Source organism: Stegostoma tigrinum, chromosome 40, assembly GCF_030684315.1.
Source record: "Stegostoma tigrinum isolate sSteTig4 chromosome 40, sSteTig4.hap1, whole genome shotgun sequence".
Lineage (NCBI taxonomy): Eukaryota > Metazoa > Chordata > Chondrichthyes > Orectolobiformes > Stegostomatidae > Stegostoma > Stegostoma tigrinum.
Window position 1 is genome coordinate 5,187,565 of NC_081393.1, and position 14,136 is coordinate 5,201,700.

General features: G+C 51.4%; 1 protein-coding gene across 1 annotated transcript in view; it reads right to left on the reverse strand.

The window, feature by feature from the left end:
* LOC125447955 (zinc metalloproteinase-disintegrin-like crotastatin) overlaps positions 1-14,136 on the reverse strand; it is a 66,062-nt gene that overhangs the window by 16,478 nt on the left and 35,448 nt on the right. The window contains exons 14-17 of the mRNA XM_059641128.1: positions 12,685-12,880; positions 10,871-10,973; positions 2,067-2,229; positions 93-164 (exon numbers count right to left, since the gene is read on the reverse strand). Of these exons, the coding sequence (XP_059497111.1) occupies positions 93-164; positions 2,067-2,229; positions 10,871-10,973; positions 12,685-12,880 (534 nt within the window). The remainder of the gene's footprint in view (positions 1-92; positions 165-2,066; positions 2,230-10,870; positions 10,974-12,684; positions 12,881-14,136) is intronic.

The following is a 14,136-nucleotide window of genomic DNA, read 5'->3' on the forward strand; positions in this document are numbered from 1 at the left end:
CCGAAAGGCCGGGCAGCTTCGGTTTCACCATGGCACACCACGGCTCGAAGGGACGTTGGCGCAAACCGGCACAAGTGAGTTAGCTGTCTTACCGCGTATGGTGGGCACTTGCTGGAACAGTCATCGACAAGTGGCACACCAGTACACTTGGAGTTCACACACATCTGGAAGAGAGGGCAGAAAGAATTGCGGGGGGGGGCACAGTCGTGACTGAGGTTCGCATCGTCAGAGGAGCTGATCACGCGGACATCGATGACGAGGACCTGACACAGCAGTGAAAAACACAAACCTACCGCACCCATCCCCCCCATCTCACTCAGATGGGCACCCCACACCGGGAAAAACCAGTCGCTGATTCGCTCCGAGGCGTTGCCTGGAAAAGCCACCAAAACTCATGTCTCTCAGTGACCCAACTGGGATGGGACCACTAACCCCCAATACCCTGTCTCAGTGAGAGAGGACAGGGAAGGACGGAGACAACACAGTGAGGAGCTGGAGGAACACAGCAGGCTGGGCAGCATCAGGGGGGCCGGAAAGCTGACGTTTTGGGTCGGGACCCTTCTTCAGAAAATTTCCAATTCTGAGGAAGGGTCTTGACCCGAAACGTCAGCTTTCCTGCTCCCCTGATGCTGCCTGGCCTGCTGCGTTCCTCCAGCTCCACACTGTGTTATCTCTGACTCCATCATCGGCAGTTCTTGCTGTCTCTAAGGAAGGACAGAGAGATTGGAGAAGTTCACACAGAGCAGTGCAGGCGATCTCACAAAAAGGTTTACAAGAGAGAGGATCATAGAATAGAAGTTATCATAGAACCCTTACAGTGTGGGAACAGGGCCTTCATCCCAACAAGTTCGCACCAAATCTCAGAGCATCCCACCCACACCCATCCCCCTACAACCCACCTAATCTACGCACCCCTGAAAACTACCGGCAATTTAGCATGGCCAATCCACCTAGCCTGCACATCTTTGGACTGTGGGAGGAAACCGGAGCACCCGGAGGAAACCCACACAGACACGGGGAGCATGTGCAAACTCTACACAGACAGTCTCCCGAAGCGGGAATCGAACCCAGGTCCCTGGCGCTGTGAGGCTGCAGCGCTAACCACCGTGCCACCCTACTTCGACAGAGAGTTCCTGACTCCCACCCACTGGCACTCCGACACTTCGGGCCGCTGCAGGGAGATCTGGAGGGGGAGCTGGGCGGCTCGGCCTGCTGTGAGGCTCGCAGAAAGCTCCAGCTAAAGGCTGGCAGAACCTCACTCATTCTGAATCAAAGCTGCCCAGGCAGATACGCAAGCAGGGTGAGGGGCTGAACCAGCACAGCTAGATGGGCCAAACAACCAATCGGCGAGACCGCGGTGTGATGGTCACTTCACTGGATTAAGAACTCCCAGCTAATGCCCTCTGACAGCCGGTCGTATCCCATCACCACAGCTGATCAAATTTGAATTGAATGAAAATTTGGAGCATGGATTCTGGAAGCTGAAACTGCAATCCAGTTCACTCAATTTGTTCAAGGAAGGAAATGTGCCGTTCTGGACTACACGTAACTCCAGACCCATGGTCATGTGGTTGACTCTGAGACGCTGCCTCACAGCGCCAGGGACCCAGGTTCGATTCCACCCTCGGGTAACTGTCTGTGAGGAGTTTGCACATTCTCCCCATGTCTGCGTGGGTTTCCTCCGGGTGCTCCGGTTTCCTCCCGCAGTCCAAAGATGTGCAGGCTAGGTGGATCGGCCATGCTAAATTGCCCATGGTGTCAAGGATGTGGGTTGGCTATGGGAAATACAGGGATAGAGTGGGGAGGGAGGAGTATGCTTCTGGGTGGGATGCTCTTTGGAGGGTTGGTGTGGATCTGATGGACCGAATGGCCTGGCTCCACACTGCAGGGACTTTACAATTCCATGACAGAATGAATCAATAGAATTACCTCCAAAAGTGTGGATACACTGTGATTCCATGATGGCCCCACTCAGAATAGTACAGCTGTGAACCTGTTGGGATCAGATCCCAGACATTCCCAGAGCTATCCACGAATCAGTCATTGAGCCCACTCGCTCCCATTACCTTGTTGGCTCCGCACTTAGTTCCATTTTGCACCAGGCCAGCATTTCCAGCTCGATCTAGTATAACTCGGCAAACAGTCCTTCCGAAGCTGATTGTGCCGTAGCTAAAGCCTGACTGCTGATTGTTCCCACCAACACAGTTCAGTTGTCCACACATGATATCCCTGTCGATTGAGGTGGGAGAACATTACAAGTGATGGGCAGTCACGCTACACACCCCCTCCGCACAGTTATTTCACCTCATTGACTCAGCCAGCAAGGGAAGAGCAAATCACCGATGCTCTTCCCCCACCAACCCCGCAAATAAAACAAAACTGTGGTCGGACTAGACAGACTGAGAAGTTCCTGTTGGCTGAGCGGATGAAGGGACACGGTCCCAAGACTGGGAGGTGATATCAAGAGGCCGAAAAGCTTACCCGATGAGAACGGAGCGGTCCAACAAGCTCGACAGGCTGAATGGGGTCTTCCTGTTCTCCTCTCTCTCCCCCCAACCCCGTGGAGCTGTTTTGGGCAGGGAGTCAGGGAGTGATGTGCTGTCTCATTGAGACAGTGCATCGCTCCCTCACGCGATGGGCTCTACAACACTGGAGGTGCTACATCAGGCTCAGACCTTGACCTGAAGTCCCAGCAGAGAGCTCATGAAGGGCCGAAAAATACACCAAGTCCCTTGGGCACCATTTCAACTAGAACTGGGAAAGTAATTCCAACGGTCGTGCATCAGCCAGCAGCAAAAATTCAACCATTTATTGAAAGATACAGGGCGAAACCATTCTCTGCAAGTTCCCCTCTGTTCCACTGACTTGGAAATACACCCCCCTTCCTTCAGCATCACTGGGTCAAAATCCTGGAATTCCCTCCCTAAGGGGCATTGTGGATCAACCCACAGCAGGAGCACTGCAGCGGTTCAACAAGGCAGCTCACCCCCACCTTCTCAAGGGGCAACTAGGGACGGGGCAATAAATGCTGGGCCCAGCTGGCAACCCCTTGTCCAATGCATGAGTCAAATAGATGCCTTCTTGTTTGTGAACTGTGGAAGTTCACTGAGACTGAGTGCCCAGCTTGCTTCACAAGACCAAAGTGGATATGCTTAGCTACGGAACATTCCAGAGAGATGCTAGCGTCAGCGTGTTGAGATGCCGGTAAATTCTCACCTCATCTACTAAGCTCTGAGGATGAAGAACAAGTGCAAAATCCTGGGAGGTTCACAGATATCCAGTCGGCATCCCAGAATGCTGAGCTTGTACTTCCACCAACAAATCCACATGCTCATCATGGAGTCCCTCGGGGCTAAACCCCATCAATGGGAATGGATTTCAGAAAAGGCAGTCAGCGGTTCTCATATGGTTGGGGAGCTGTTGGAAGTGGCTTGGACAAAGTCAAAAACGAGGCAGATTGCTCTCAGTTATGTTGTGACATGTTTGAAATAATTGAATTGACTGTGGCCCAAATATTCAACTCTCTCGCTGTGAAGCTGCTCCACAACACCTGATGGAGAACCGCTCCGAGGTCACAGACACAGCGAGGAAGTGGTGAACCGTTCCTCCAAGTGTTCATTCCTCAAGGTCTGGGCTTCCCCTCGCTGCCTGTTGGCCATTTCACCAGGCTGACCCCAGCAAACCGAAGTCTCGCTGCAGCAGTGCTACTGAGTCACAGAGTCATACAGCTCAGAAACAGACCCTTCGGTCCAACCAGTCCATGCTGACCATAATCCCAAATTAAACTATTAGCAGCTGCCTACAATTGGCCCATCTCCCTCCAAACTGTTCTTATTCCTTTTAAATGATGTGACTGCGCCCGCATCCATCCCCTCATTCCATACATGAACACTCCGTGTGAAAAAATTGTCCCTTGCGTTCTTTTTAAATCCTCCTCCTCTCACCCTCATCTGGAAATCCTTCACCTGGGGAAACAGGCTGTTGTCATTCACCTTATCTCTGCCCCTCATGAGTTTTAACTCTATAACGTCGGCTCTCAACTTCCTACGCTCCAGTGAAAGAAGTCCCAGCTTATCCATCCTCTGCCTTTAGCTGAAGCCCTCCATTCCCAGCAACATCCCGGTCAATCTTTTCTGAGTCTCTGATCAAAGTTGTGCTTTTTACTTCTGGGCACACTTGTCACCATTGAGCTCAGACCAAAATCATTGGATACCATTCCCGAATTGAGGCTACCTTTGAGGATCAGTGCTAGGGGTGGGGCAACAGCATCACTTCCCAGGGTTCTGATCAACTCCACAAACGACAGACTGCAAAATGCCCTGGCGAGGGGAGTGAGAAATTGCTGGAGAAACTCAACAGCTCTGGCACCGTCTGTGCAGGGAGCAAAACAAAGTTGACATTTCGAGTCTCATCTGAGTTCATCCAGCAATTTCTATCGTTATTTCCAATTTCCAGCATCCACATTTGCATTAGTTGGAGAGGAAGATTTAATTTATCCTACTGTTTTTGTTTTCAGTGTTCCGAACTGAGATTATCAGGAAATACATTTTCAGCAAGTGTTTGGGGCCTGGAAGCAGTTTAGCAGAGGATGTGCCTGGGCCTGCTTAATAATTGAAGTCTTTGATAGGAATTCCAAAGAGCGTTTGATTGCATGATTACAACCGGTCAAACTGCGCTGAAAAATTCTTGCCGATAACACACAAAAGACGTTGCTTATCTCACCTTACAAAGGCCGGAGGCAATCAACAAGTGTTGAGCAGCTTCTCTAAGTAGGAACGCATTGTGATTCACTGCATCGGAGTGTGGTCATAGAAAGTATCAAAGAGGTAGGATTTACAAAAACCACATTCCTGGAGGAGGATGTGGTAGAGGGGAGGCCCGGATCTGGGCGGGCGGGTGGGTGGGGGAAGTACAGTGCTCGGGACTTCATTTGTTCTTGGGAATTTGGATCTCACAGGCTAGGCCCAAATTTACTGTCCTGTCCCTAGATGCCCGCCCCCGCACCCCCCCCCCCCCCAATCTTGAGAAGGTGGGGGTAAGCTGCCTTCTTGAACCTCTGCAGTCCGTGCGCTGTAGGTTGGCCCAAAATGCTCTTAGGGAGGGAATTCCAGGATGTTGACCCAGCGACAGTGAAGGAACGGCGATATATTTCCAAGCCGGGATGGTGAGTGGGTCAGAGGGGAACTTGCAGGGGCTGGGGGGGGGCGCGGGGGGTGGGTGGGGTTGGTGGGGGGGTGGTGTTCTCATGTGTCTGCTGCCCTTGCCCTTCGAGATGGAATTGGTCATTGGTTCGAAAGTCTGAGTCAAGGGAACACGATAGCTGAGTCAGGGCAAAGGAACTCAAAGGTGGGCTGTAAGGCCTGATCTGGTAGGAGCACTGTAATCTTGGGGGATTGTGGGGTCTGGAGAGATCCAGTGGCAGAGTTAAGGAGGGGCTAAGGCACAAAGACATTTGACTGAGGTTTGAGGCTGGAATGGAGGGGGTGGGGAGTGGTGGGGGCTGGACTGGACAGGATATCCCAGGATATTACTGCTCAGCAGCCCGAATACTGCCATGGGGATAAACCATGCTCCAAAGAGATAGTGGGAAAAGAGATTAGTCCGAGGAGTTGAGAACAGAAGCAAATCAAAGATTCAAGGCAGGCACGAGCAAGGCTGAGAATGAGGTGAGATGGATACATCAAACTGCACTTATTCCAATGCAAGAGACCTGATACGTGAGATGGATGAACTCGGGTCATTTCTGGGAACATGGGCACTGAGGTATCAATAACTATGATAGAAACATGGCTCATGGAAGGGCAAAGATAATGGGAACTGCAGATGCTGGAGAATCTGAGATAACAAGGTGTAGAGCTGGATGAACACAGCAGGCCAAGCAGCATCAGAGGAGCAGGAAAGCTGATATTTTGGGCCTAGACCCCTCCCATTTCTGATGGGAAGGGCAGGACTGGTAGCTTCAGGTTCAAGGGTATAGGTGCTATAGGAAGGATTGTAAAGGGGGTGAGGGCAAGAGGGAACAGGGTGCGGCATTTTTGATGAGGGACAACATAACTGCTCCAATTAAGGAGTGTATTGCTGGGAATATGTCCATGGAAGTCACTCAGGTGGAACTGAGAACTAAGGAAGGGAAGATCACTTTTTTTGGGATTGTACTGTAGGCCCCTCACTCGTCAGTGGGAAATTGAGAAGCAAATTTGTAAGGAGACCTGTTACCTGTAAAAATAACAGGGTGTTTACAACAGAGGATTTTAACTTTCCAAACATAGGCTGAGACTGGCGTAGCATTAAGGGCTTGGGGCTTGGTTGGAGAGAAATTTATTAACAGCGCAAAAGAAGATTCTCCTGATCAGTCTGTGGGTGTGCCTACGCGCAAAGGAGCAAAACTTGACCTGCTTGGGAAATAAGGCAGGGAAAGTTGGTTGATGGATTTATCTTATTGTCACCAGTACAGTGAAAAGGTTTGTTGACACGCGGTACAGGCAGATCATAGTAAGCAAAGGATGTACAGGTCAAAAAGACCTGGACAGAGGCATTCAGGTTATATTGTACAGGGCATGTGCTAAGCCAGACCAACATTAGCAAGATCAGCATTATTTGAGGCTACAGAGGCCATTCAACAGTCTGATAATGGCCGGAAAGAAGCTGCTCCTGAACCTGCCCTTGTGTGTGTTCCAGCTTCTGTATCTCCTGCTGACGGAAGAGGTTGTAGGAGATCATTACCGGGGTGTGATGGGTCTGATGTTGCGATGACTGATCAAGGTGTCAGTGAGGGAGCTCTTTGTGATCATAATTCTTTTAAGTTTCAAATAGAGATTGAAAAGGTTTGACCGGATCTAAAAGTTAAAGTTCTCAATTGGAATAATTGATGAGGCAAGAACTTTCAGAAGTTGGCTGGGAGAGGCGAGTCACAGGTGGGAGGCCTTCAAACATGGGATAACAAGAGCTCAGTGACAGTGTGTTCCGGCTAGTGTGAACGGCAAGGCTGGTAGGTGTAGGGACTGTTGGATGACGAGAGAAATTGAGGCTCTGATCAAGAAAGGAGGAAGGCATATAGCAGGCATCGACAATAAGGATCAGGGTAAATATCATGAGGAGTATGAGGGCAGTAGGAGTACATTTAAGAGGGAAGTCAGGGGAGCAAGAAGGGGACAGGAGATGGCTTTGGCAAATAGGGTTAAGGAGAATCCAAAGGGATTCGACAAATAGATTAAGGACAAAACAGTACCTAGGGAGAGAAAAGGGCCCCTAAAAGATCAGCAAGGCTGCCTATGCGTAGAACCGCAGGAGAGGGACAAATACTAAATGAGAATTTTGTGCTCGTGTTTCCTGCAGAGACGGAAATGGAAGGTAGAGAACTTGGAGAAATAAGCAGTGATGTCTTGAAAAGTCTCCATTTTACAGAGGAGGTGGTGCTGGTGGTCTTAGAAAGCATAAAGGGTAGGACTTATACAATAAATAGTAGGACTCTGGGGAGTGTTGTCGATCAAAGAAACCTTGGGGTGCAGGTTCATCGTTCCTTGAAGGTGGAGTCACAGGTAGACAGTGGAATGAGCAAAGCGACTGGTGTGCTTACCTTCATTCGTCAGTGTATTGAATGTAGCAGATAACAAGGTGTGGAGCTGGATGAACACAGTGGGCCAGGGAGCATCAGAAGAGCAGGAAAGCTGACATTTTGGGTCTAGAGTAACAAAGTGTGGAGCTGGATGAACACAGCAGGACAAACAGCATCTCAGGAGCACAAAAGCTGACGTTTCGGGCCTAGACCCTTCATCAGAGAGGGGAATGGGGAGAGGGAACTGGAATAAATAGGGAGAGAGGGGGAGGCAGACCGAAGATGGAGAGTAAAGAAGATAGGTGGAGAGGAGAGTATAGGTGGGGAGGTAGGGAGGGGATAAGTCAGTCCGGGGAGGACGGACAGGTCAAGGGGATGGGATGAGGTCAGGAGGTAGGAAATGGAGGTGTTGCTTGAGGTGGGAGGAGGGGATAGGTGAGAGGAAGAACAGGTTAGGGAGGCGGGGACAAGCTGGTTTTGGGATGCAGTAGGGGGAGGGGATGAGCTGGGCTGGTTTTGGGATGCAGTGGGGGAAGGGGAGATTTTGAAGCTGGTAAAATCCACATTGATACCATTGGGCTGCAGGGTTCCCAGGCGGAATATGAGTTGCTGTTCCTGCAACCTTCGGGTGGCATCATTGTGGCAGTGCAGGAGGCCCATGATAGACATGTCATCTAGAGAATGGGAGGGGGAGTGGAAATGGTTTGCGACTGGGAGGTGCAGTTGTTTGTTGCGAACTCAGCGGAGGTGTTCTGCAAAGCGGCCCCCAAGCCTCCACTTGGTTTCCCCAATGAAGAGGTAGCCACACCGGGTACAGTGGATACAGTATACCACATTGGCAGATGTGCAGGTGAACATCTGCTTGATGTGGAAAGTCATCCTGGGGCCTGGGATGGGGGTGAGGGAGGAGGTGTGGGGGCAAGTGTAGCACTTCCTGCGGTTGCAGGGGAGGGTCCCGGGTGTGGTGGGGTTGGAGGGCAGTGTGGAGCGGACAAGGGAGTCATGGAGAGAGTGGTCTCTCCGGAAGGCAGACAAGGGTGGGGATGGAAAAAATGTCTTTAGTGGTAAGGTTGGATTGTAGAAGGCGGAAGTGTCGGACGATGTTGTGTTGTATCCGGAGGTTGGTGGGGTGGTGTGTGAGAACGAGGGGGATCCTCTTTGGGCGGTTGTGGCGGGGGCGGGGTGTGAGGGATGTGTTGCGGGAAATGCGGGAGACGCGGTCAAGGGCGTTCTCAACCACTGTGGGGGGAAGGTTGCGGTCCTTGAAGAACTTGGACATCTGGGATGGGAATGCCTTATCTTGGGAGCAGGTGCGGCGGAGGTGGAGGAATTGGGAATAGGGGATGGAATTTTTGCAGGAAGGTGGGTGGGAGGAGGTGTATTCCAGGTAGCTGTGGGAGTCGGTGGGTTTTGAGTCTAGACCCTTCTCCAGAAGTGAGGGAGGGGAAGGTGATTCTGATGCTGCTGGGCTTGCAGTGTTCATCCAGCTTCAGACCGTGTTATCTCAGATTCTCCAGCATCGGCAGTTCCTGCTATCTGTGCATTGAAAATAGGCATTCGGAGATCAGTACAGAATATTGGTTCGGCCGCTTCTGGAAGACTGGTTTCAATTCTGGTCTCCCTGCTCTAGGAAAGTTGTTGTGAAACTTGAATAGGATCAGAAAAATTTACATTGATGTTGCCAGGGTTGGAGGGTTTGAGCTACAGGGAGGGGCTGAATAGGCTGGGGCTATTTTCCCTGGAGTGTCTGAGACTGAGGGGGTGACTTTACAGAGGTTTAAAAAATCATGAGGGGCGTGGATAGGGTGAATAGCAGGGGTATTTTCCCCACGGTGGGGGAGTCCAAAACTAGAGGTCATAGGTATAAGGTAAGAGGGGAAAGATTTAAAAGGGACCTGGGGGAGTAACTTTTTCACACAGAGGGCGGTGTGTGTATGGAATGAGCTGCCAGAGGAAGTGCTGGGGGCTGGTACAATTACAGCATTTAAAAGGTATTTGGACGGGAATATGAATAGAAAGGGTTTAGAGGGATATGAGCCGAATGCTGGTAAACGGGACTAGATTAATTCCCCCACCGCATCCCTAAACCAGCCCAGTTCGTCCCCTCCCCCCACTGCACCACACAACCAGCCCAGCTCTTCCCCTCCCCCCACTGCATCCCAAAACCAGCCCAGCCTGTCTCTGCCTCCCTGATAATAAAATGTGAGGCTGGATGAACACAGCAGGCCAAGCAGCATCTCAGGAGCACAAAAGCTGACGTTTCGGGCCTAGACCCTTCATCTGATGAAGGGTCTAGGCCCGAAACGTCAGCTTTTGTGCTCCTGAGATGCTGCTTGGCCTGCTGTGTTCATCCAGCCTCACATTTTATTATCTTGGAATCTCCAGCATCTGCAGTTCCCATTATCTCTGTCTCTGCCTCCCTAACCTGTTCTTCCTCTCACCCATCCCATCCTCCCACCCCAAGCCACACCTCCATCTCCTACCTACTAACCTCATCCCACCTCCTTGACCTGTCCGTCTTCCCTGGACTGACCTATCCCCTCCCTACCTCCCCACCTATACTCTCCTCTCCACCTATCTTCTTTTCTCTCCATCTTCAGTCCGCCTCCCCCTCTCTCCCTATTTATTCCAGAACCCTCACCCCATCCCCCTCTCTGATGAAGGGTCTAGGCCCGAAACGTCAGCTTTTGTGCTCCTGAGATGCTGCTTGGCCTGCTGTGTTCATCCAGCCTCACATTTTATTATCTTGGATTCTCCAGCATCTGCAGTTCCCATTATCACTAGATTAATTTAGGATGTCTGGTTGGTGTGGACGAGATGAACCTGTCTGTTTTTGTGCTCTATCTGTCTATGAGTTGAAAAGAAAACTCAAAAGCAGCAGGGCATTTCAAAGAGAAAACATGGAGCTAAACAGTGAAGGGAGCACTGGCGATGGTGGGGTATGTCTGGCTGCTCTGATACCGATGGCAGCGGAGCAGTGAAACTGAAGTCCATGGATAGTACTGAGCTACCAACTGCAAGTTGGCACTGGACGAGGGATATAAATGCCACCTGATTCATAATCCAGAGGCCAGGTGAATCCAGGGGGTCATGGGTTAGAATCACACAGCGGCAGATGGAAACTGGAATCCAGCAAAACAAAAATACAGTGTTAACCATGATCGATTGCTACAAAAGCCCTTTTGGTTCACTCATGTGATGGAACATTGGCCTCAAGACAATAAATGTTGGCATGCACAGCAATTCGCACCGCAAGTGATTCCTAAAAAGATGAAGCCAGGAGATGGAATGACCCTCATGCTCCTGGTCACTTACTGTTTAGCACATCCTTGAAAACCAGACGCTGTCTTCCGACAGTAGCCGTACTCATCGCCCTGTTTGTTTCTTTCGTAGCAAATCAATGGGCCTGACTGGGCGGCTGTTGAAAGAGAAATGTTGATGTTGATCAGAATGAGCTGTCCCAATGAAGCCAACGTGAAGTTTGACATGAAGTGAAAACACTGCAGCACTCAATCACTGAAGTCAGAGATGGGAGCCATCTGAGCCTGCAGGAAGAGGCCACTCGGCCCTTCAGGACTGTCCTGTCATTCAACATGACCACGGATGATGTTTGAACCTAACTCGACCTGGCTACACTCTTGTCGATTCCCTAAGCCTGCTGGAACCTTCATTAAACATAGCACTGAATGAACATAGGAACAGTTGCACTGGGAATTTTATTTTGCAGATTCTCCACTCATCCCTCACTCTGCTCCACAGGTTCTCGTATATCCTTCTGCAAATCCATCGCCACGAGACCCTTCAGCTTCCCAGATGCTGGCCTGAGAGTTGTGAAATTCCTGCTGTTTCACAATGATCATAAAATTTACACAAAATTATCGCTGTAATGTTCTGTAACTACTGGTAGTCAGCACTTCCTTCCTTGTTCAGGGTTGGCTTCCTTCCCTAATTATTGTAAATATGAAATGATCAGCACAGTTACATTCTGCTTTTGAAATCATTTTTTTTGATCACATCAGATTGGTCACTGTTGCAACACTTGGTCAGCACGGTGATGCTGTTACCGGGGAGATGAGGAGTAGAATTGTTCCCTGGAGTGTGCTATCTGGAACGATGAAAACAAGGTGACTCAGAGGCGATTCCGTCAGGAGGCAGTGTTCGCAGAGCTGTAGGGAATGGGTGGGCCTCATGTGGTATGCTCTCGCAAAGAGCTGGCACAGGCCGGATGGAGAGAAAGGCCTCAGTCACTGCTGTACAACTCAAGGCACAGTGACAGCAGCGAGCCTGCTGATGTCCCCCGAAGGGACAGGCCTGAGTGAGTTGTTGGGGAGCAGGCAGGGAATTGGGGCCGAGGTCACAAGCGGGCAGAGCACTCTTGATGGGCCAAATGGCCTGCTGCTGCTCGTTTTCCTTACGACCAGCGGCCTATGTTCAAGCTGTATACGTTTCTGGAATTACGTGAAGGGCATGCACAGGATCCCCTGAAGGGAGAGATGGGGAAGGGAGAAAGGAGACGTTTGGGATGCTTTTCCTCAGCGGGTGAGCAGGGATGGAATGGTGGGCTAGCTCCCTGCACAGTTCTGGTCACCACATGACAGCAAGGACATGACTGTTGTCGGGAGAGTATGGGGGAGAATGTTTCCAGGGTTGGAAAACTGCAGTGATGAGGAAAAATCAGACTGGCTGGCATTGTTGACTGTCTGGAACCCAGGAGGCTGAGGGATGTCTCCAATGGAGGTGGACAATATAATGAGTGGCTTGAACAGGACAGACCTATCTCCCCGCTGAGTCAGAGTGGTTGGTCGAAGAAATAGCGGGGCCTTAAGATAATGGAGCTGAATCGGGCCGTTCGGCCCATCGGGTTGGCCCCATCTTTTTATGTTGGCGCTCAATGACATGGGCCTCCACGGCCCTCCGTGACAGGGAGTTCCGCAGAATCACCATCCTCTCCCAGAAGATACCTCTTCCCGTGGTGAGGACGTGGGGGGAGAATATTTTCACCGGCCAGCTGTTTGCTGATCCAGGTGGAAACTCTGGACTGGCAGAGGCACTGGGACGCAGCAAGGCCATGGACCGAGGGGCTCGTCAACTTTGTCTCCTCTTTGACGCTCTGAAGGTTTTAAACTTACCTGTTCCCCAGAAAGAGACGCACTGGTCCTGGTGAGTTGGACACTTGCCATTGTAACAGAAACTTGTATTTCTCTTACATGGAGTCCCGTTGAGGCGGAACGAATCTTCAGGGCAACGGCCTGACCTGCCATCACAGGTCTCCCCAAGGTCGCATTCATCCTTCGCTCTCCGGCACAACGAGCCTGCTGCCTTGTACTAGCGTCCAGGGAGGAAAGCAGATTTGATCAGGTCCCCGTGACCCACACTTCAAAGGATACAGTCACTTAGTGAGGGGGAGTTGAAATCAGAATGCCCGGACTGCTTTCTGATAGCGATCACAGTCAACACTGACAGAGGGGCCAGCGTGCAAAGGTAGGAATGCAATGTTTTGCAGATGCAAAGAGAGGCTGACAGATTAGGAAAGAGAGACCTGTTGCAGGAACGTGCGCACGGTAAAGAAGATGCGTATCAGAAATGAGAAATATTGAAACGAAGAGATATTGTAAGGACAGGAATGTGTTCAAATCAAAACGGTTACAGGCCCAAATGGGGGCGAGAGAGCTGGAGGTGGGGGAAGGGCAACAGATGCTGTGTGTTCTGCATCAGTCATCTCTGTTTGAGAAAGGCACAGGGAAAAAGAGAGGGGAGAAAGGAGGGGAAGGGGGGTAAGGGAGGAAAGGAAGTGGGAACAGGAGGGAGAAAGGGAGGGGGAGAAAGGGAGGGGGAGAAAGGGAGGGGGTGAGGGGCGGAAAGAAAGGGAGGGAGGGAAATGGAGCGGGAGAAAGAGAGGGGGAGAGGGACAGAGAGAAAGGGAGAGAGGGAAATGGAGAGGGAGAAAGGTGAGGGGGTGAGGGACGGAGAGAAAGGGAGGGAGGGAAATGGAGCGGGATGAAGGGAGGGGGAGAGGGACAGAGAGAAAGGGAGGGAGAGAAGTGGAGAGGGAGAAAGGTGAGGGGGAGAGGGATGGAGAGAAAGGGAGAGAGGGAAATGAAGAGGCAGAAAGGGAGGGGGGGAGGGACGGACAGAAAGGGAGGGAGGGAAATGGAGCGGGATGAAGGGAGGGGGAGAAGGACAGAGAGAAAGGGAGGGAGAGAAGTGGAGAGGGAGAAAGGTGAGGGGGAGAGGGATGGAGAGAAAGGGAGAGAGGGAAATGGAGAGGCAGAAAGGGAGGGGGTGTGGGACGGACAGAAAGGGAGGGAGGGAAATGGAGAGGGAGAAAGGGAGGGGGAGAGGGACGGAGAGAAAGGGAGGGAGGGAAATGGAGAGGGAGAAAGGGAGGGGGAGAGGGATGGAGAGAAAGGGAGGGAGGGAAATGGAGAGGGAGAAAGGAGGGGGAGAGGGACGGAGAGAAAGGGAGGGAGGGAAATGGAGAGGGAGAAAGGGAGGGGGAGAGGGACGGAGAGAAAGGGAGGGAGGGAAATGGAACGGGATGAAGGGAGGGGGGTAGGGACAGAGGGAAAGGGAGGGAGAGA